Raw genomic sequence first — 21,166 nt, 5'->3', positions numbered from 1 at the left:
CCCACCTGAGTAACTGCTCAGGGCAACACAAAGCTGTTTGTGGTCTGGGAGGATGACGTGTTGCCTGGCTTTTATTTAGCTAAGCAAGCTCTGCGGAAGTGGAGCACGGATGCCCTCAAGCTGGGGAGGGTGCACGTGCCATGGGACTGTGCCCTTCTCAGGAAAGGCCTCGGCATGGTGGAGCCCAGACGGAAGGGATAAAGGGAGAAATGGAAGGGATTTAAAAGAGGGTTAGGCCAAGTATGGCCACATCTGCCCACTGCCTGTTTTTTGCACAGCCCATGAGCAAAAAATGAATTCTGCATTTTTAAGTGGTTGGTGAAAGTTAAGAGAGTACTATTTCATGACACGTGAAAATTATACAAAACTCATATTTCAGTGTCAAAATATAAAGTTTTGATGGCACATAGCCATGCCCGCCTGTTTATGTATTGCTTTCAGCCACTTTTGCCCTATAGCGGCCGAGCTCTGTAGCTGCAACAGACCCGGTGCAGCCCGCTGTTGTGGACTGAATGTTTGTGTCTCCCCAAAATTGTTATGTTGAACCCCTACCCCTCAATGTGATGGTGTTAGGAGGTGGGGCCTTTGGGAGGTAACTAGGATTAGACGAGGTCATGAGGGTGGGGCCCCCGTGATGGGATAAGTACCCTTATAAAAGTCACAGGAGAGCTTGCCTCCCCCTCCGCTCTCCTCCAGGTGAGGACACAGTTAGAAGTCAGCATCTGCAACCCAAAGAGGGTTCTCAGCAGAACCCAACCCTGCCTGCACCCTGATCGCAGACCTCCAGCCTCCAGAACTCCGAGGAATAAACTCCTGTTGTTTACAAGCCACCCAGTCTGTGGTACTTTCTCACAGCAGCCTGAACTAAGACACCCATGGAGTGGAAAATATTTACTCTCTGAGCCTTTAGGAAAAGGCTTGCTGATCCCCAGCTTAAAACAGCCATCTTTTTTGTTCCTAACTGTGTAGGCTAGGCTGGGCTGGGCTGCATCTGAGGTCAGCAGCAGGCATCTCCACTTCTGGAGGGCAGCTGGCTGTCAACGGGCACTGAAGCCCTCCTCCCTGTAGTATCTTCTCCTCCAGTGGTCCAGCCAGGGGCCCTTCATGTGGCAGGGTCCCCCAAGATGGAGAGGACGTGGGCAAAGGCTCTGGAGGTCTAGGCTTAGAACAGGCATGAACAAACAGGATTGGCAGCTCGAACAGACGCTACACCAGAATACCATAGATTGGGTGGCTTATAAACAACAGAAATTTCTCAGTTCTGGAGACTGGGAAGTCCAAGATGAAGGAACCAGCAGACAAGTATCTGGTGAGAGCCCACGTCCCGGTTCATAGATAGCCATCTTCTCGCTGTGTCCTCAAATGGCACAAGGGGTGAGGGAGCTCTGAGGTCCCTTTAAAATCCAAAATCCCTCCAATCCAAAAATGGGCAGAAGACCTAAATAGACATTTCTCCAAAGAAGACATACAGATGGCCAAGAAGCACATGAAAAGATGCTCAACATCACTAATTATTAGAGAAATGCAAATCAAAACTACAATGAGGTATCACCTCACACCAGTCAGAACGGGCATCATCAGAAAATCTACAAACAACAAATGCTGGAGAGGGTGTGGAGTAAAGGGAACCCTCTTGCACTGTTGGTGGGAATGCAAATTGATACAGCCACTACGGAGAATATGGAGGTTCCTTAAAAAACTAAAAATAGAATTACCATATGATCCAGCAATCCCACTACTGGGCATATACCCAGAGAAAACCATAATTCAAAAAGACACATGCACCCCAATGTTCACTGCAGCACTAATTACAATAGCCAGGTCATGGAAGCAACCTAAATGCCCATTGACAGACGAATGGATAAAGAAGTTGTGGTACATATATACAATGGAATACTACTCAGCCATAAAAAGGAACGAAATTGAGTCATTTGTTGAGACGTGGATGGATCTAGAGACTGTCATACAGAGTGAAATAAGTCAGAAAGAGAAAAACAAATATCGTATATTAATGCATGTATGTGGAACCTAGAAAAATGGTACAGATGAACTGGTTTGCAGGGCAGAAGTTGAGACACAGATGTAGAGAACAAACGTATGGACACCAAGGGGGGAAAACCGCGGTGGGGTGGGGATGGTGGTGTGCTGAATTGGGCGATTGGGATTGACATGTATACACTGATGTGTATAAAATTGATGACTGATTAAAAAAAAAAAAAAAGAAAAAAAGAAACTAAGTAATAGGAATTCATATCAATGGTTAAAAAAAAAAAAAAAGGTTACTAATCCCATTCATTAGGGACCCCACCCTCATGACCTAATCACCTCCGAAAGGCCCCACCTCCTAATGCCACCAACTTGGGGGTTACGCTTCAACATATGAATGGGGGGCGGGGGGTGTATAAACCTTCAGTCTGTGGCAGCATCACTTCTGCTGCAATCTACGGGCCAAGGAGGAGCACAAGGAAGCCCAGGCTCAAGTGGGTCAGGGAAATCGATGTATTGATAATTTCTAGATGGGAAGAGCTGCATGGTCACAGTGGAAAGGGCGTGGATATAAGAAGGAACAACATAAAGGTCAGGGGTGTTTTGGCAACCAATCTACCACATCGAGGTTTTAGGAGTTGAGCTAGCCAAAAAACAGCTCATGGGAGAGTCTACTCGGGCATGGCCCATATGGTTGTCAAAACCTAGGTAATCTAGAGCAGGGGTTCCCACCTGGGGTGATCCTGCCCCCAGGGGAAACGGGGTGACACTGAGGACATCTGTGGTTGTCGCTCTGGGGGGCTCCTGGCCTCGAGCAGGTGGGGGCCAGGGATACTGCTCCACACCCCACAGCGCCCAGGACGGCCTCACAGAGAACAATCTGAGAAACTCAGACCTGCAAGGTCGGGGTGCCCAGGGCTGGGGATCGGGGATTAGAGCCTAACGTGTGAAGGTCGGGGGCAGGAAGGTGAGGCAGCAGCGGAGGCTGTCACTCCCGCCCGGGCTCCCTGCCCCAAGTCTGAAGGGAGAGTCCCCACACCTCTTCTCCGGCTCCCTTTGGTGAGAGGTCCATTTCTAATAGCCTTTTTCTGGGTCCTTTTACGAATGAAATGAAAGCTGTGACTTCCGGCCCTCTGTGATTCCCTGGAAATGGCACAGCTTTGCCGGTAATCACCTGGGGCTTCACAGGCCCCAGCTTAAGAATCTCTCCTTGAATGGGAGAGCAAAAAGCATTTGCTGAGATTAAAGGCAAAGTGTACGTGCCCCTGTGTGGTGTGGCGTGTTCCCTTCTCTCGGAAAATGTAATAAATCCTCATTCAATGGCAAGAGGGCCCCTGTCGTCAGTCACCTCCATGGATGAAAATCCTGCAGGCACAAATGAGACACTGCCTTAGAGCAAGGTGAAGAGAACAGGTTGAGGACGCGAGGGTTCTGCGTGAGGACCGAGGACCAAGATCAAGATCAAGGAAGAGCTCACAGGGGTTTCAAGCTTAGGAACTGGGAGGAGAGCCACAGTCCAGCGGCTGGCATGGGAACGGGAGCCACACCACCTGGCTTCCAATCCTGGCTCTGCTCACCGCGGGGCCTTGAGCGAGTCACTTCTTCTTTCCTTGCCTCAGTTTACTCACCTGTAAAATGGGAACACCTACCTCTCAGGATGGCGTGACAAACAAGAACTCATGTGCTACAGTGCCTCGCACAGGAGCCCACAACGCAGCCCAGAGTGGCCAGATCTTCCCATTTTAAACGATACCAGAAATCTTTGGAACGTCTCCCAATTTTAAAATACTGGCACCTAACTCAAATATAGCAAGTAAAAAACCCACTGCGCGGGCCGAAGAGAGCTGGTGTGAGAATCCAACATGGTCTGCAGGCTACCAATTCTCAACCCCGACCAAGAGCAAGGAGTTGGGAGTGGTTGTTGAAGAACAGAGAGTCACACATTTACTCTCGGTGAAGCCTCCCCTCAAGCAAGGGGCCTAAGCTTGGGCTGCTGCTGTCTGAAGTCGCCTGCTGCTCACAGGGAGAGGGTGCCGCTGCACCACAAGGCCCAGGGCCCCTGTCCCCATGACAACAAGGGCCCGGTGGGTGCCGCCTGCCTGGCAGGGAGAAGAGCTGAGGCGGGAAGCTGGGGAGAAAGCACCGGCACCTGCTGGCTCAGGAAGAGCGGGACTGAAGCACGTCTGTGTGACGCAGACTCACAAGTCCTGGCTGCCATCCTTGTCTTTGGGTCGCAGGCTTTTTGGTCTGAATTTTGTTTTGGGGAGTCAGGCTTCTTTGGGTGCATCGTCTAGATAAGATTTGAGAATGCAAGGCTGGCAAGACCCATGGATATGAGCTTGTTCAGTGAGTCACCTAACTGATGGGGACACGGAGGCCTGGAGATGGAAGGGACTCATCTGGGGAGGCCACGTTCCCCGACCCAGGGACTCTCCGGTACACGCTCTGCTTGCTCCTAAAAGGCCAATCGTAAGGACACATTGCACCTTGAGTGTAGACCTCACTTCAGAAGGGCGCATCTTAGGAATCTACAGGCAGGTGATGAAATGTCACAGGGATGGTCAGGAGGAAAGACAGGTCACTCTGGGTTTGCTGTAACAATGATCTCTGACGCAGACTGCTTTCAAAGAATCATTCAGTGAGCAAACAAACAATCAAAACATTTAGAGTATGAGAAAAAAAAATCAAGTGGAAGAAAGATTTTTGTGGAATCACAGTGCTGAGAAACCTTACATAGTGCTTTCTTTTTAAATCATGGACTCTTCCTTCCAGGGCATAGCTCTTCACCCACTTACCTATCATCCCTCCTCCTAAGGACCCCCACCCCCACCCCAATGGCAGAAACTAAACCAGAATGAGGGGTTAAACCTGAGTGTCTAGCACTTGGAAATCACAACCTCAACGATCACCTACTTTGCAGTGCTATGGGGAGAAAACCTCGGCTCTGGCATCCTGACCTAGCTCAGTTTCCCAGGTGCGTCTGCGACTACTCACAGGGTTGAGGAACATTCGGAGCTCAGACAGTGCACTGTGAAGGGCAATACCCAAGGCTAACATGAGCACTCAAGACATTCATCAGGGAGGATATTTTCAAACCTGTTTTATTGGCAATCAGATCACATTTGTTATTTTGTGTGTACACGCATACATATACACCCAGAGAGATGACTTCATTTGGCACTTCAGTTCACAAGGGTTTTACATTCAAAACATATAACATACCATACATTCATTCCCGTAACAATTCTGATTTTTCTAACAGAAGTTTTTTTTTTTCCACAGAAGCCTTATATGCACTCTCCATGTTAAAGGCCCATTTCAGACCCAGGTACTCCCGGAAGACATCCTGGAAAGGGATCTGATGAACTAAATCCTTGGGCTCTTGGGAAGATGATGGAGAATTTCATTCCCCTACGCCCATCTTCAACCTTCTTTAAAATGTAGTCAGGCGTCTCCAGCTCCCAGTCAGGGCCAGCATAGCTCCTCAAGACAGAGCCACTGGGCTGCTTGGTGTTCCCGAGGCAGGGATTCCAGAGACTGGTGACGGGAGTTTCCTGAGCGTTGAGGGTGAGCCATGTTCTCTTTGGCAGTGGAACTCCCGGAATTCTCTTCCATCCTTCTGAAAAGGAACGTGGTGCTCATACGGAAGGTGGCTGCATAGTTAGCCCTGCTGGTCAGATGCTTAAGAATGCCATCTTGCTGATACATGCTGGTTAAGCTAAAGAGAAAGCATTATGTACACCCGCCCTCCCCAGAAGAAGTGCAAGTGAGAGGACGCCCAACCAGGATCAGTACGGACGTGCCTTTTTGCTGCCATGAACGAAATAGGTGAAATGCTGTTCTGGGCACAGCGAAGGCTCATCCGTGGTTCCAGCCCTCTCCTGCTGCTTTAAGGGGCAGAAAAACCTCCAGAGCAACATCTATGCTGGTCTAGCACATGGGCCTCTCGTGTCAACAGAGGGAGGTGGGACTGGACAGCCAATCTGAGTTTCTCATGAGCAAGTACAAGAGACATCGAACCACCAACCCTGATTCAACCAATGACATTCAAAATTTAAAAGAAGCCACTGGCTTTTTAAAAACATTCATTCCAAGAGTCTTAGGCATTACAGTTCATTCTGTTCCCAGAGAGCAAAACTCACAAGGAGTTAACCTCAGTCAACAAAACTGACTTTCCAAACTACAAAGTGCTACAGAACCAAAGTGAAGCAATTCTCAATTCTTAGTCAACTGTTAATTTAAACATGCAAGAGGACAGTGATGCGCCGCAAATGCAACTTACCTCTGGGGGGGAAACAAAACTGCCCAAAGCAAAATACATACCAAAAAAAGAAGTCCCGTTCCCCCAAATACTTACAAATGAAGTTTCTAGCTAAAAAAGTCTGGCAAGCTTAGAATTACCCTCTAACGCAAGTATAAGAGAAAAGGACAGGCAGAGAATGTCAGTTCCCAGCTGGTGGCGGATACCTCAGTACAAGGGACAGAACAAGGGAACAATTACCAACCAGTTAGACCTTGGGTGGTACCAAAAGCTTTTCCTACCAAGATTCTAGAATACCCAATGAGTAAAGAGCACACTTCAGATTTAAGGTGTCACAGACATACAAAAAAACAAATGAAACAAGCAAAAAAATCTCTGCGCTTTGTCAAAGCTTCGTAATTTTGTTTTGAACTAGACAGCATTTCTCACCTTAGATGAATAAGCTATCTGAACAGCTCAGAGCCGTGATGAAGACAAAAACTGGTATCATCTTAACATACATACAAAACCCCACAACCTTCTTAATCGACTAAAACCAGTCGAAAAGGATGGCTCCTCCTCCTAGCTGGAATACGTACTATTCCTTTTAATTATCAAATGTATCTATCATGTCTTCTACGTTATCCTTCTGTGATTAAACTTTTAAGAACAGAAAGCAAGGTCATAAAGTGGAAGCAGATGTCATTTGTCTCACACAGTCTGACTTTGGTTCTGGTATTTAAAACTTGGGGGATTTCACATAGGACGGGGAATTGTGGGTTCTCTGGGAAACGGGGAAGACTTGCCACTCTGGGTTCAGTGCCACGTGTCAATGACAGGTGGGAGGGTGGGGTGCGCAGGCTGTTTTGATCCTCCCCTGACAGACCCTCTATCCTCTATCTTAGATGGTATTCACACATGTATGTGTCTGCCCCTTACAAGACCATCTGCAATCCCTGATCTGAAGGTTCACAAACTTTTGATCTACTAATATAAAATAAAGAATGAATACGAGGTTTATAAATACCCTTTCTACACGTTTCCCTTACTTTTTAGGACTGCTCAGTTATTCATCCAGATCAATGGTCTTTGTCTCCTTATCTCCATAACCACATAAGAGAACATCAATTACACTCACGTGAAAAAAGAATTTTAAAGGATCATTTGAAAATGCTTTTAAATTTGATGTATTTGTTCTGATCATTCTAAATACACACATTGGTAGATCTAGACAAAAGACAAAATATAAAATAAAACTAAAAAATTCAGAAACAGAATATGTTGAGGAAAAAAATCTCTATTAGGAATTAACTTATGCTCTGATGTTGGTGAGTTGACTTTTGGTTCTAAAATGGATAAAATGAAAATTCAAAATCCACACTTCAAAAATTTTAAATGTACCTAATGTACTTGTGGTAGGAACACAGATAGTATAGTTCTGTCATTTGAAAGGTTTTCCTTAAAATATACTGAAATCAGGTCTCGCCTGCAGTTGCAAGCCTTTCTGAGATGGGTCTTTAGAAAACAACAGCAGGCACACTGAAAAAGGAGAACTCCTGTGCCTTGCTTTCCCAGGGTCCGCCTCCAGTCAATCCCATGGGGAGTACACGGGAAGTGCTGCTGAGGTGCAATCACTGTCAGGACTGCGTCAAACTCGACTGCAGTTTCCCACAAGCCCCACTCTCCTGCTTTTGGGTGTGGTGGCAGGTGCACCCCAGTCCCTGAGGCAATGACACCAGATTCTCTCTGGCAGCTTGTGTTTCTGGGACCTAAGCTCAGGGGATAGACAGGCCTTGGAGGGTAAGGTTCACTCTGGAAGGGCCTGGAAACCAGGGGGGCAGAGATGGGGTGCAGGCAACAGAGGCTGGCCTGGGTATGACCAGGACCATTCTGAATCTGGTCGTAGCCGTACCTGACAGGGCAGGGGGCTCCTACCTGGGGGCTGTTAACGGGTGATTTTCCGTCTGGCAGCACTGGGGCTGCCTATGCTGCCCCCCATGGCTGACGTGGGCTCTGGTGCCTTTCCTAAGCTATCTGTTGCCTCTGGAAGAGATTATTGAGAGACATGGGTTGGGTTATCATTACCATCCCCATGACACTGGACCAGATACTTCCTCGGCTTCCCCACTCGAGGGCAAGGAATTCTGCAAGGTCTGAAGAATGTAGCCCTAAACCACAATCTGGCTAGGACCCAAACTAAAGGGGCAGGATCCAGGTGACAGCGTAAAGAATGGCGGAACCCAGTCTCCTCCAGCAGACCCCACTGCTAAGCGGCTGCATCAGGCTAGGTCTGTCACCACGAGCACCTCCCCAGGCTCGGGCATGCCCTACCATGGGGCAAAGGCACAGCCTGGGAGCCAGGCAGCCCTCATTCCTAGCCAGACACCACCACTCACCACCCTGGGGATCCTACACCAGTTACTGCACCCCGAGCTTCGTTTCCTTATCAGCAAAATGGGTATCATTAATACCTAGCTCACAGGATTACTGGGAGGACTGGACGAGATACCAAGTGCTTGGGACTTATTCAATACAGAGGATCAGTAACCAGCACTTTGTATTGTTACCCACCACTAACAGAGTTCAATGGGGTTCCAATCAGGTTTCCAACTTCCTAACATTCTCCAGATGAAGGAATTCAGCTATTAACATTTATGCCAAAAGCTTATTAAAATAGAACTTCTCCTGATGGGAAATCAAGTATTACACCAAAATCCAGTAGCTGTCTTATTTAGGTTTAACAAGAACGCAAAGGTAGAGGTAGCCAGCTACACTAGATGGGTGGTATTTTGACAAAACTGCTAGAAAAGGGAAATATCACAGTAGATCTGGCCCGCCTGTCACGTTCCACCCCTGTGGACATCCACCGTACAGCTCTGAGCTCTCAATGCTTTCATTACCAACTCGACTTAACTCACACAGAATTCTGCTGGATTTCCTGAGCAGCTCTCAGCCTCACAACTGAAAACTGCATTCAGTGCTAATTAAACACACTGTAAGATTCAATTTTCCACATGGGATTAATCCTTAATTCTAAACACGTGCAGCACTAACTCTAAGTCTAAAAAAGCTTTATGAGATTTGAAAGACCACCTAAAGTAAAATAAATGAAAATCATCATTATTTACAAGTAATTACAAACTTTTCTTATAACTTCAAGAGTAAGTGTGCATCCGATTCTTACTGAACAACAATTTAAGAACAGTTCCGATTCCAACCCTATTTATGGATGACAATGTAAGGAATATTACTATCCAAGGCTATGGTTACCAACTTTAAAAGCCAAAAAAACCTATGCAAAATTCCTCTAAGAAATAAACTGTCGTCTTTGCTTTGGCAATCCATGAAATGGGCTTTGTAAATACTGTTGTCCAGTATTTGTCCATAAAGTTGGTACTCACAAAATCTGTTACCTGATCAGTTTTTCCATGGCACATTATGTAAGAAATATATACTTTAAAAGCAGCTGAAGGTTTCAAGCAAAAGTCGTTTCCCCCAAGAGAATGTCTAGTTAACTTAAAACTATTCAGACAACGCAGATTATCTTGTTTCAAGGTTTTCTGAGACTAAAATTGATTTTGCTATGATTCCTATGTTTTTGATTTAGTTATATCTACTCTTTTCTCAAGGAATAACACACATCCTTGGGGACAATTCTAAAGACACAGACTAATCTGACATTCAGTTCGTGGTAGTTTAACATCCTTAGTTACATGTGTGTTTACTGTATCACCTAAGTCATCAGAATCCAGACAAGAGCTGTGCCAAAGTGTTTAAATACCTGAATTCAGGTAAATGACAAAAACATCTGCTGAAGGCCCGCAATTACCTGTTTTACCAGTGTAAGTGCTCATACTTCTCCTCTGGAAGGTAATCTTAATAGAAAGCGTAACATTCAAGTGATTTTCCGCATCTCACTAAATAATGCACCGGAGGAAGAGAGAAAAAAAGAGAAACAGAAAGGAGAGAGAAAGGAAAGAAAGAAGTGGCAGCAAGCAGGCAGAGGGGCAGAACATTTCCAAAAGGGCACGGTCTCTGGCAGCCTAGCCTACTCCTGCTGCTGTAACGAAGCACGGGCAATAAGAATGCTGTACCACCAAGGATGACGGAAACAGGGAAGGATAACATAAAAATGTAACACGCTGTATGTAACACTCTGTAGCCATTCTTTCCCTGACAGAAACTCCATGACCAGCCAACACTACACCTTTCAGACCACTCTGGATACAGAAAGCAGGAAGAGCGCTCCCAGTTTCCACAACCCCTGGTTCCAAGGCCTGACCTAATTCCTCCTGATCCCACAGGAAAGAACACAGCAGCATCACAACAACTGGGTTGAGGGAGAGATGGGCACTAACTTTCCACTAGCCTTACCTATTTTCAACGTGCTGAAAGAGAGCATGAAACAACCCTAACAGGCCCGTGGTGCCGCAGGCACCTGTCGCTCAGTTATCTAAGGGGCAGTTTGAATCCAGTCTGTGAGAAACTGGCCCAGGAGGTTCTGCCAGGCTACCAGCTGGCAAGTGACACCAGGGCGACAAAGGAAAGTGGGTAGCGGGGCACCTTCCCCCAGGGATGCCCGCTCTGCCTGCATCCCCGCCTGGGACCTGGTCTGGAGTGCCAGGCTGAAGGACTGAGACCGCAGACAGGCTCCAAGGAGAAGCCCTGGAGAATGATGTGCGTGTGTACATCTGGGGTACAGACACACCCCATGTGTCTCTACCCACAGAGCCCTCCTTCCCCTGGCTGCTTCCCATCCCTGCCCACCCCCACCCCCGGCTCTTCCCTCGGCCCCTGTCTGCCAGGAGGTCTTAAAATATCCAGTCGCCTCCTCCACTGAGTTTCCAGGTCCCTCTACCCTTCCTTACTGTTCTCCCTCCCCCGGAAGCCCCAGGTGCCCACTCTCCTATTGGGTCTCAGGACTTCGCTCAGGTCAAGACCGCTACCCTCTCAAGTCTCTGCCCGCTCCCCCAGTCAGGACTCTATCCCCCTCCCCCATGCCTCTGCCTCTCCCCCCCACCCCCCCCCCCCCGTCACCCTCCCAGGTCTCCGTGTTCTCTCACACCCCCTCCCCGCATCAGGGTTCATACCTCCAAACCCCACATCCCCCTGCCTGGCCAGGAACCCCTCCAGGGCTGTCTTCCCTCCCACCTCCACTCCGCTCTCCCTCGCCGAGGTCTCTGCTCCACCCTCTGCCCCGCCAGGTGCACTCCCAGATCTCCATCTTCTCCCCACCTCCACCCCAAGTCCGGAGGCTTGACCTCCCCGCCCTCCGTCCTTGGCCCTTGCCCCTCCCCCAGTCCGGCCAGGTACACTCCCAGGCAGCCCCACCCCTCGTCAGATCTCGGCGCCCCCTCAGGTCCATCCCCGCGACAAGCCCAGAGCCCTCTCCCACGTCAGGAGCCCCTCTGCTCTCCCCGACAGTTACAACTCGGGGCCGCGGCCTCCCCGGGGCCGAGGCCGGGGCCGGGGCAGCGCGGGCGGCGCGGGGGCCATTACCTGTACTGCGAGCCGGCGCCCTGAGCGAAGCCGTAATAGTTACTCGCCGCCATCTTGGCTCCTCCACAGCGCGCCCGCTGACCCGGGGGCGCGAAGGGGCGGGGTCGCCGGCGCGTGACGTCATCCGGCCCGCGCCCAGGCCTCGTGCCGCTCGCGCCCCGCCACGCGCCCCAGGCCCCGCCCCCCGTGCGAAGCTCGCGCCTTCTCCCTTCCTAGTCTGCGCCTGGGGGCGTGTCTTTGCCTCGATCCCTCCCCGCCGCAAGCCCCGCCCCTTGCTCGGAGCCCCCACCTTCCCTCTGAGCGCTCAGTATCCGGGGTCTTTGGCTCGACCCCCTCCTTCCCGCCGAGCCCCAGATCCGACCCTCTCTGTTTCAGTTCAAGCTCCGCCCCTCGCCGCAAGCCCCGCCCCTTACCGGATTCCCCTCCTTCCCTTTAACCTCTCAGCTTGGGGGTTTCGAGGCTGGAAGTGATTTTCCTTTTTGTGCCCTTGGGTGGATTTGGTTGCCCCGCTGACCGTTTCTGGCTGGGTGAACGTGGCCCTACTGATAACGGCCAAGTCCTGCTTGTCCCTTCAGCAGACCCCTGGGTGCCAGTCTTTTCGAGGAGCTTTCTAAGGCTCCAGTACCTAAAATTCAGTGACTCTAAATTAGTGGTTCTCAACTGGAGTGTTTTGCCCCCAGAGGACAGTGGGCAGTGTCTGGGGACATCTGTGGTTGTCACGACTGGGGGTGCTCCTGGCATCAAGTGGATGGGGACCAGGGATGCTGCTCAATGCCCCACAGTTCCCAGGAGGGCCCCCACGACAGAGAATGACCTGGCACCAACGTCAGCAGTGCCAAGGTGGAGAAACCCTATTCTAAGGGTAATTCATTTTGAGGGCTATTTCTTGACCCACTTACTATAGGCAGGGCCATCTTGGGGGGTGCAACAGTAAGCTGCATGGCACCAGTCCTCAAGAACTTAGATTCAGGGAAGCAGATCATAACCAAACTATTACAATTAAGGTAGTCTTTGGTTAAGAACAGATTTATTGAGATATGATTCACGTCCCATACAATTCGCCCAACTAAGATGTGCAATTCAATGGTTTTTAGTATATTCACAAAGTTGTGCAACCATCACGACTAATTCCAGAACACTTTCATCACCCAAGAATAAACCATGAACTCCTTAACAGTCACTTCCCCACCCCCACCCCAGCCCCTGGCCACCATTAGTTTGCTTTCTGTCTCTATGGATTTGCCAGTTCTGGGCATTTCCTATAAATGGAATATTACTCAGCAATAAAAAGGCATAAACTCTTGATACATACCACAACTTGAATAAAGCTCTAGAGAATTATGCTGAGTGGGAAAAGTTCCATTTACATAAAATTCTTGAAAGGTCAAAAATCATAGAAATGGAGAACATATTTGTGATTTCCAGGGGTTAAGGACATGGGGAGGGGGTAATGGGTAGTGGGAGTAGCTATAAAAGGGCAACATGAGAGATCCTGTGGTGACTGAAATGTTCCATATCTTGACTGTATCAAAAGCAATAGTGCTATTGCATTATACTATAATTTTGCAAGATGTTACCATTGGGTAACATGGTGGAAAAGGGTACATGGGATCTCTCTGTGTGATTTTTTACAACCCCATGTGAATCTACAATTATTTCAATTTTTTAAATTAATTTTTTAAAGGCAAAAAAAAAGAGTACATTTACCAACCGTGGTGGGGTGCTGTTCTTTTGCCACCCTTTTAAGCAGGCACAGGGCTAGTTAATTCTTGGATGGAAACCATGGCAAGCCCAGGGTGCCAAGGAAAGCCGTATGGGTGATTTAGTGGATGGCATTCTTCCATTTGTGTCTTAATGACCATGTGTGGCCACAAGGAACAATCTAGTGCGTCTGGCAAACGCAGCTCTCCTGCCATGCCCTGGCTGAAGTCCAGCATGGTAATTACACATGGCCTCCCTCCAATTCCCTGAAGCTCTAACTAGATAACCCAGGCTGCATGCCTTTTACAAAAGCAGGTCTGTTTTGATGTTTTCTCTGGATTGCATAATATCTTTTTTTCCTGTTATTTGCTATAAGCATTGTGCTAAATGCTTCACATGCATAATCTTATCTAGTCCTCACAATAGCCCTCAGAAGTAGGTATAGTTGATTCTCGTTATTGGCAGCAGCTCTGTTCTGTAAAGTTGCTGCAAACACTGAAATAGCAAAATACTGACCCATTACTCCTAGGGGAAATACAGGGTTAGGTTCCTGCGAGCCTCTGGTCACAACATTTTCATCAACTGATCAATACATAACCTTGTGTTATGTGTGTTGTTTTGTTTAAAGGCTTCTTATTTAATATACATTGTAGATTCCTTAATATTGAACTCACATTCCAGAGCACTATAACTCACACCTCAATGAAGCTTATCTAACATGCTTATTTTCTCCATAAGGGCACAACACAGCCTTCTTGTGCTAACAAACACTAGACAGCACTCCAGCACCATGTGTGGGGGCCATTGTAAATAGCCAAGTCACCAAAAAATGCACAAAAATGTTTAAAGCACGGCACTAAATAGACCCAAAAAAGGACAGTTGTTTACAGCCTAGGCTGGAATAAACATCATCTGGTTCAACCTCAGCTGACAGCACATGCACAACCAGCACTCAGATTTTTTCACTTCTCTGTGTTGTCTACAAATGACCCTGGAAGCACCATGAGTATTGATCTTGGGGGTTACAAATAAATTTCAGCCAGTAGGCAAATTTACAAATACCGTGAATAATGAGGATCAAATGTATTTGTATGAATCCCCTTTGCAAATCAGGAAAAGGAGATTCAAGGAGGTTTAGTAATTTCATTGCCTCAACAAACTTCACTGAGGACTAACTTCGTTTCAGGTATTCTTCTAGGGCAGGGTTTCTGAACGCCCGCACCGTTGATATTTCAGACCAGATAATTCTCTTGGGGAAGGGGCTGTCCTGTGCATTGTAGGGTGTTGAGCAGTATCTCTGGTCTTTACCCACTCGATGCCAGAATCACCTCCATCCCCCAAGTCATGATAACCAAAAATGTCCCCAGACATTACCAAATGTCCCATGGGGGGTAAAATCGCCCACAGGTGAGAACCACTGGTCTAGGGATTAAAGATATAGCAATGACAAAAGGAAACATCTCTGATCTCAAGAAACTTACATTCTGGGGGAATGGAGATGGGGAGTTAGTGTTTCATGGGGACAGAGTTTCGATTTGGGAAGATGAGAAAGTTCTGGAGATGGATGGTGGGGATGGTTACACATTGTGAATGGAATTAATGCCACTGAACTTCACATTTAAAAATGATTAGAATGGCAAACTTTATGTTATGCGTATATATTAATATATATAACCACCATTAACGATAAACCAGACGAGAGCCAATCTTGGTTCATGCAGCGGCTCGGTGGCGGGCTGCAGCACCACGGACAGCTCCCAGCGCGCTCTCAGGGAGGAAGAGCTGCTGCTTTACAAATGTCCTTCGGTTCCAAATGCTTTTCTCCCCCTTCTTCATCCATCCAACTCCAACTCACTCCTCAGCGCCCAACCCACTCGGTCACCACCCCTGCCCCACTCTGAGAAATCTCCCCATGTGCCCCCCAAGCCACTCTGCTCCAAAGACGTCAGCGCAGACTCCCTTGCCCATATCTGCTTCTCCGAGTGGGAGTTCTACGAAAGCAAAGTCTTACTCACGTTTCGGACCCCAGTGCCCAGTACTAGAACGAACCTGGATTTCCCGCTCAGTGTCTCTTCCCAGAGCTCCACGTCCTCCAGCCAAGAGGTGCAAAGTCCAGATCTTGTGCTGGAGTCTCTGGGCTCTCCTTCCCTGCTGTGGGGAGGTTGCCTTTATGCCTTTGGCTTGCAGGGGCACCGACCCTGATGCAGTGAGTGGGGTAGCCACGTGAATAGATTGTTGTCTGAGACCCGCACGGGGAGCCATCGTCTGTGCAATCTACCTGCATTTCCCGAACATCTCCTTTGTGCTGCGTGCTACTGCCCTGGCACATTACAGTGTACAAAACCAACCAAGTCTCTTTTGAAATTTCTATTCCAATGGGGGGGGGTCCTAGAATAAACAAAGAAACAAGTAAATAATCTCAAATAGTGGTAAGTGTTATGAAAAAAGACTCATCAGCCTCCTCAATACCATAAACATAGAATTAGTGTATGACCCAGCATCGCCACTCCCAGGTATATACCCCAAAGAACTGAAAACAGGGATTCAAATAAATCCATGTACACCCATGTTCATAGCAGCACTATTCACAACAGCCAAAATGTAGAAACACTTTTTGTTTATCCACTGGTGAATGAATAAACAAAAAGTGGCACACGCATACAATGAAATATATGATTCAGCCATAAAAATGAATGAAGCACTGACACACACCACAATGTGGATGATCCTTGAAAAATGATGCTCAGTGAGAGAAGCCAGACACAAAAGATGGCATAGTAGATTATTCCATTTATATGAAATATCCAGAACAGGCAAATCCACAGAGACAGAAACTGGATTAGTGGTTGCCAGGGGCTGGGAAGGGAGAAGTAAGAGACTGCTTAATGGGTCGGGGTTTCCATTTGGGGTGATGAAAAAGTTCAGGAACTAGACAGTGGTGATGGTGGCACAACACTGAATGTACTTAATGTCACTGAACTATACACTTTCAAATGTTTAAAATGGTAAATTTTACATTATGTGTATTTTACCACTGTAAAAAAGAAAAAAAAATAACACTGAAAAACAAGTCAGACTAGATAACGGGATGGAAAATGACGGAGTGAGAGGCAAGGTAGGCGGTGAGATTAGGAAAGGCCTCTCTGAGGAGATTACTTGTGAGCTGACACCTGAATAATGCAAACATCTGGGGGAAGAGCATACCTGGCAGAGGGAGCAGCTTGTGCAAAGGCCCTGTGGTGGGAATGAGCCTGATGTGTTCACAGAACAGGTGAAAACCATCACAGTGATTAAGAGGGACAGGAGGTAACAACAGGCATCCATTCCTACTTAGGATCATGTATTGATATTAGTTTCCTGTGGCTGCCATAACAAAGTACCATGAACTAGGTGGCTCAAAATGATAGCTTTTTTTTTTCTCTCTCTCTCACAGTTTTGGAGGCCAGAAGTCTGAAATCAAGGTATTGGCAGGGTTGGCTCCTTCTGGGGGCTGTGAGGGAGAATCCATTTGGTGCCTCTCCAGCTTCCGGTGGTCACTGGCAACCTTCCATATTCCTTGGCTTGTCGATGCATCATCCTGATCTCACATGATGTGCCCCCCCCCTTCTCTTCTCTTATGAAGTCACTTATCATGGGATTTAGGGCACATCTTAAATCCAGGATGATCTCATCTGGAGATCCTTAACTTAATTCCATCTGCAAAGACCCTTTTTTCCAAATAAGGTCACATTCACAAGTTCCAGGGGTTAGGACATGGACATATCTTTGGTGTGGGGTGGGGGGGCACCATTCAACCTGCTACCAGTCTAAAAATAAAAACAGCAACAGCAAGAAACACGCATAGAACTTTTCTCATGCTGCGGCACTGTGCCAAGCACCCTCCCTGCATCACCTCATTAAATGCCGAAAGGCCAGTACCCTGATGTTTCCATTTCACAGATGAGGAAACTGAGGTCCAGGAAGTATGATCACTTACCCAACCAAGTCCCCAGCTAGTGGCTGAGCCAGTGTCCCAATCCACTTATGGTTTGATTTCAGAGGGTGCATTCTTAACTCTATACCATTCTATGGTCTTCCAGGGCGGGGTTAACGCACGCACACCTGCAGGGGGCGCCTTTCCCTCGGAGGCCCCGAGCGAATGTGTCTGAGAAGGTTCTGTCTCCCCAGCACCCAGGCCGGTCTTCGGCACATGGCTCATCGTAAGTGGTCGGCTGAGGGACCCATGAAACGGGTCCATGAGGATATTATTTCCTCCCTCCCTCTTAATCTAAGGAATGAGGCCATCGCTGCCACTTATTTATTTGTTCCTTGTTTTGTTTTTAAATCTGTGATGCGCCATCAGGAAATCATTTCCGCTTCTGCCCCTGGCGAGGCTCTTGGAAATGCTCCCCTCTCAGCCAATGGAGAGCACCGATTCTGGCAGGGGGCTGTGCTTTTTGGTCAGCCCTGCCCCCATCCACCCACCCTGCACACAAAAGCAGCATAATTAACTGTCTTAAGGAAGCCGAGCCTCCGCCAGCTGCAAGCTGGCAAGAAGAAAATACCTCGGAGGCACGAGGACCAGGGACGCAGCCGCAGCCGAGCGAGGGGGAGCCGACTGCTGACTGCAAGCTGTTTCCCACCCGTGGACAAAAGCGCCCATCCGCGCCCGTCGCGTTGCCCTGGGTGACCTTCCTTGGATGCGGAGTCCGCGCCTGAGCGCATCTTCCTCGGACGCTCCGAAGGCGAGGGATGCCCGGCTGCATCCGCCCAAGGCTCTTCTTTGTTTGCGCGTAACCGGGAGAGGCCGCGGAGGTAGCCGGGACTCACGCGGAGCTGAATCCACTTTCTTTCTCTCCGCCCTGCCGAGGAAGACTGTCCGCAGGTATCTGCTGCTACAAACCCCCTTCTGGCAGATGGGGCGGGTGGGAGCAGAGAACCAGGGTCTTGTGATTCTTGGGATGCTACCACTTACATTTTACCCCACGCTGAGAAAAGCATCCGCCCCACACACACACCCACAGTTCACCTCCCATGCCCACCGTTCACCTGGATGGCAGAGGATTGCACCATTTCCGGGACGTGCTTAGAGATGAGGCGGCTCAAACCCTCAGCCCCTCTCTGGGACGCTTCCTGAGAGACCGAAATGTACACGTCCCACCTCTGTGCATTTCCTATTTATAACACCGTGAGCGGATTTGGAATAGGATTTGATAGATGTGTACGTAAAAGCTTGCCTATGGGGTGGGGAGGAAGGGAAACGGTTGAAGACAGAGATTCCTCCTCCTCTGTCTGAACTTGTATGTGCTGATAATTCAGCACCATAGCGGGAAGGAACGCTTCTCAGCTTCCCGTCGCTGCCTTATTTGCCGTCCTCGAGCGTGAAGTCGGGATCAGAGGGCGGGAGCGTCCAGGGCCCTGCGGTCACCCACACACACCCCTCATTTAGAGGATCGTTGGGCCAACATGTGTGGCCCCAGTCTCAGCTGTGGGTGGGGTGGAGGTGGGTGGTCCTTTCTGGGGGCTGAGGTCACACCCAGCTCAGGATAAGGAAAACAGACGCAAAGGCCACTCCCTTCAGAAAGGAAATGAATTTCCATCGATGGGAACTTTCCCTTGCAGTAAGTTCCTGGGCAGTTGTTGCCCACGGCATCAGGAAGACATCTCTCTCTCTCTCTCTGTTTTCCGTACTGCGTCTTACTGTCCCTCCTCCATGAATGAATGACGACATTCAGGGCAGTGACAAGAATGGAGTGAGAAACTCTCACTGAAGTGGGGGAGGGTCGAATTTCAGACATCCCGTCCCCCCTGCCTAGCCCTCACCTGTCTCCGGCTCCCTCTGAGCCCCAATCCCAAATGCAGACCCTCCATCCACAGGGGCTTAGGTCCAGCGAGGGGCTCTGGAAGACACACCCAAACTAAGAGCCACCCACCAGCTCTAGAGGGGCAGCCGCATCGAGTGGGGAGGGGGGAGGGGCTGGAGGCGGGACCTTAGGTGCTGGCAAGTGAGGATGACAACTTCTCAATCTCGGATCTATGAACATTTGGGGCCGGATCATTCTTGGTCATGGGGTACCATCTGGGGCACTGGAAAGCACTGAGCAACATCCCTGGTCTCCACCCACTTGATGTCAGTAGCACACCGCCCTCCTCCCCCCCCCCACCCCCGCACTTGTGACAGCCAAAAATGCCTCCAAACATTGCCAAATATCTGGTGGGGGAAGGCAGAATCACCGCCAGTTGAGAACCACTGGCTTAAAAGCTCAGAACCTGTACTATTAGTTGAGTCATAAGATCCTGGGGTTTATGCCCAAAGGGATCATAGAGACCCTTTCTAGACCAATTCTTTCATTTACAGGCAGGGAAACTGAGACAGGGGAAGTCTGCCATGCCCCAGGGTAGACCCAAATTCAGTCCCACTCGGCAGTTCTCACCACACTCGCAGACAGCCCAGCACTTAAGCCCCACCTAGAGTGCTGCCTCCCACCCAATCCTTGCCCCCAGCTGGTTCCTCGCAACTATAAAAACAAAACTGGCATTTTGTGGTTGGTGAAAATGATGATCCTGATTTCCAGCCCCAGGCACTTTCTGCACTTCCTTTTTCAGTCCTAGGGTCAGGTTGTCAGGACTTGCTTCTTCACTGGGGGAGGGGAGGGGAGGGGACAGGACAGGTGGGCTGGAGCAGATAGAGGTGGGTTGGCGTTAACCAGGTCTTGTCTGAATGTCAGTCCCAGCAAGGAAGCTTAATTATATCAGTCATTTAGTGTAAATGACTTTAACTGGATTTATTGCTTCCTAGTTGAAGTCCAAGGTAAGGGAAGGATGGTGAACCATGCAGAGGATGGATTTCAGAGCTTCAAAGGGGGGGCGGTGCTTTTAGCTGGAGGCTCAACCCCTCCTTTGGTTTCAAACTCCAGACCCACATGGGTGTTCAGCTTTCTATGCCTCTGTTTTCTCACTGGTGAAACGGAGAAGCCTCATGGGGCTGGAAGATGATTCAATAAGACAATGGACACAAGAGCTCTTTGCAGATCCATCTCTGAAGTTCTGTGTGTGAGTGGGGAATTGTCGTTATGATGATTGTCCAGTAAAACCTCCATCCACTGCCCTCCTTCAGGATTCAGGACTTGCTTCAAGTCGGTGCCTCTTCCCAGCTCCCATGGGGACCACTGAAGCCACGCTCCGGATGGAAAATGTGGATGTGAAGGAAGAATGGCAGGACGAAACTCTGCCCAGGTACAGCTCCCTAGGTGTGCGTGTCAGACATGGAAGGGGTGGCCCAGACGCTGCTCCCAGGTGTGAGGCAGAGACACCCCAGTTGACCGGGCCAAGCGCATAATTGATATTTGCTGAATTATTTAAGATTGATTTCCCACCTCCCTCCCCCGCCCATCCCTGCCCAAAGTGCCTAAATAGCTCCCATTCCCACACTATCACAAGAATTCTAAACATTCTTCTAAAACCATCTCATGGGCTGTTACAATATTCTTACCTGGGTTCCCATGAATTCAGGTAACAGCGTGTTTTTACCTGCAGCAGCCAGAGGGACCCTGTCATACCCCTTAAAAGCCCTGGGGCAGGGACTTCTCTGGCGGTTCAGTGGTTAAGACTCTGTGCTCCTAATGCAGGGGGCCCGGGTTCGATCCCTGTTCAGGGAGCTAGATCCCTCATGCCACAGCTAAAGATCCCGCACGTGGCAATGAAGATCCCGCGTGCCGCAACTAAGACCCGGCGCAGCCAAAACAAAACAAAAGAAAACAA

At 49.0% G+C, this 21,166-nt stretch overlaps 2 protein-coding genes across 2 annotated transcripts in view; one reads left to right on the top strand and one right to left on the bottom strand.

Annotated features, from left to right (window-relative positions):
* Positions 1–18,171, bottom strand: part of ZFR2 (zinc finger RNA binding protein 2) — a 49,379-nt gene extending 31,208 nt beyond the window's left edge. The window contains exons 1-2 of the mRNA XM_068535001.1: positions 17,971–18,171; positions 11,726–11,802 (exon numbers count right to left, since the gene is read on the bottom strand). Coding sequence (XP_068391102.1) covers positions 11,726–11,802; positions 17,971–18,171 — 278 coding nt within the window. The remainder of the gene's footprint in view (positions 1–11,725; positions 11,803–17,970) is intronic.
* A 2,393-nt stretch (positions 18,172–20,564) lies between these two features.
* The window catches only part of ATCAY (ATCAY kinesin light chain interacting caytaxin), a 31,551-nt gene continuing 30,949 nt past the window's right edge, over positions 20,565–21,166 (top strand). Inside the window, exon 1 of the mRNA XM_068535000.1 lies at positions 20,565–20,641. Coding sequence (XP_068391101.1) covers positions 20,565–20,641 — 77 coding nt within the window. The remainder of the gene's footprint in view (positions 20,642–21,166) is intronic.

This window comes from Eschrichtius robustus, chromosome 2, assembly GCF_028021215.1.
Source record: "Eschrichtius robustus isolate mEscRob2 chromosome 2, mEscRob2.pri, whole genome shotgun sequence".
Lineage (NCBI taxonomy): Eukaryota > Metazoa > Chordata > Mammalia > Artiodactyla > Eschrichtiidae > Eschrichtius > Eschrichtius robustus.
This window is presented reverse-complemented; position numbering and strand designations above follow the sequence as displayed.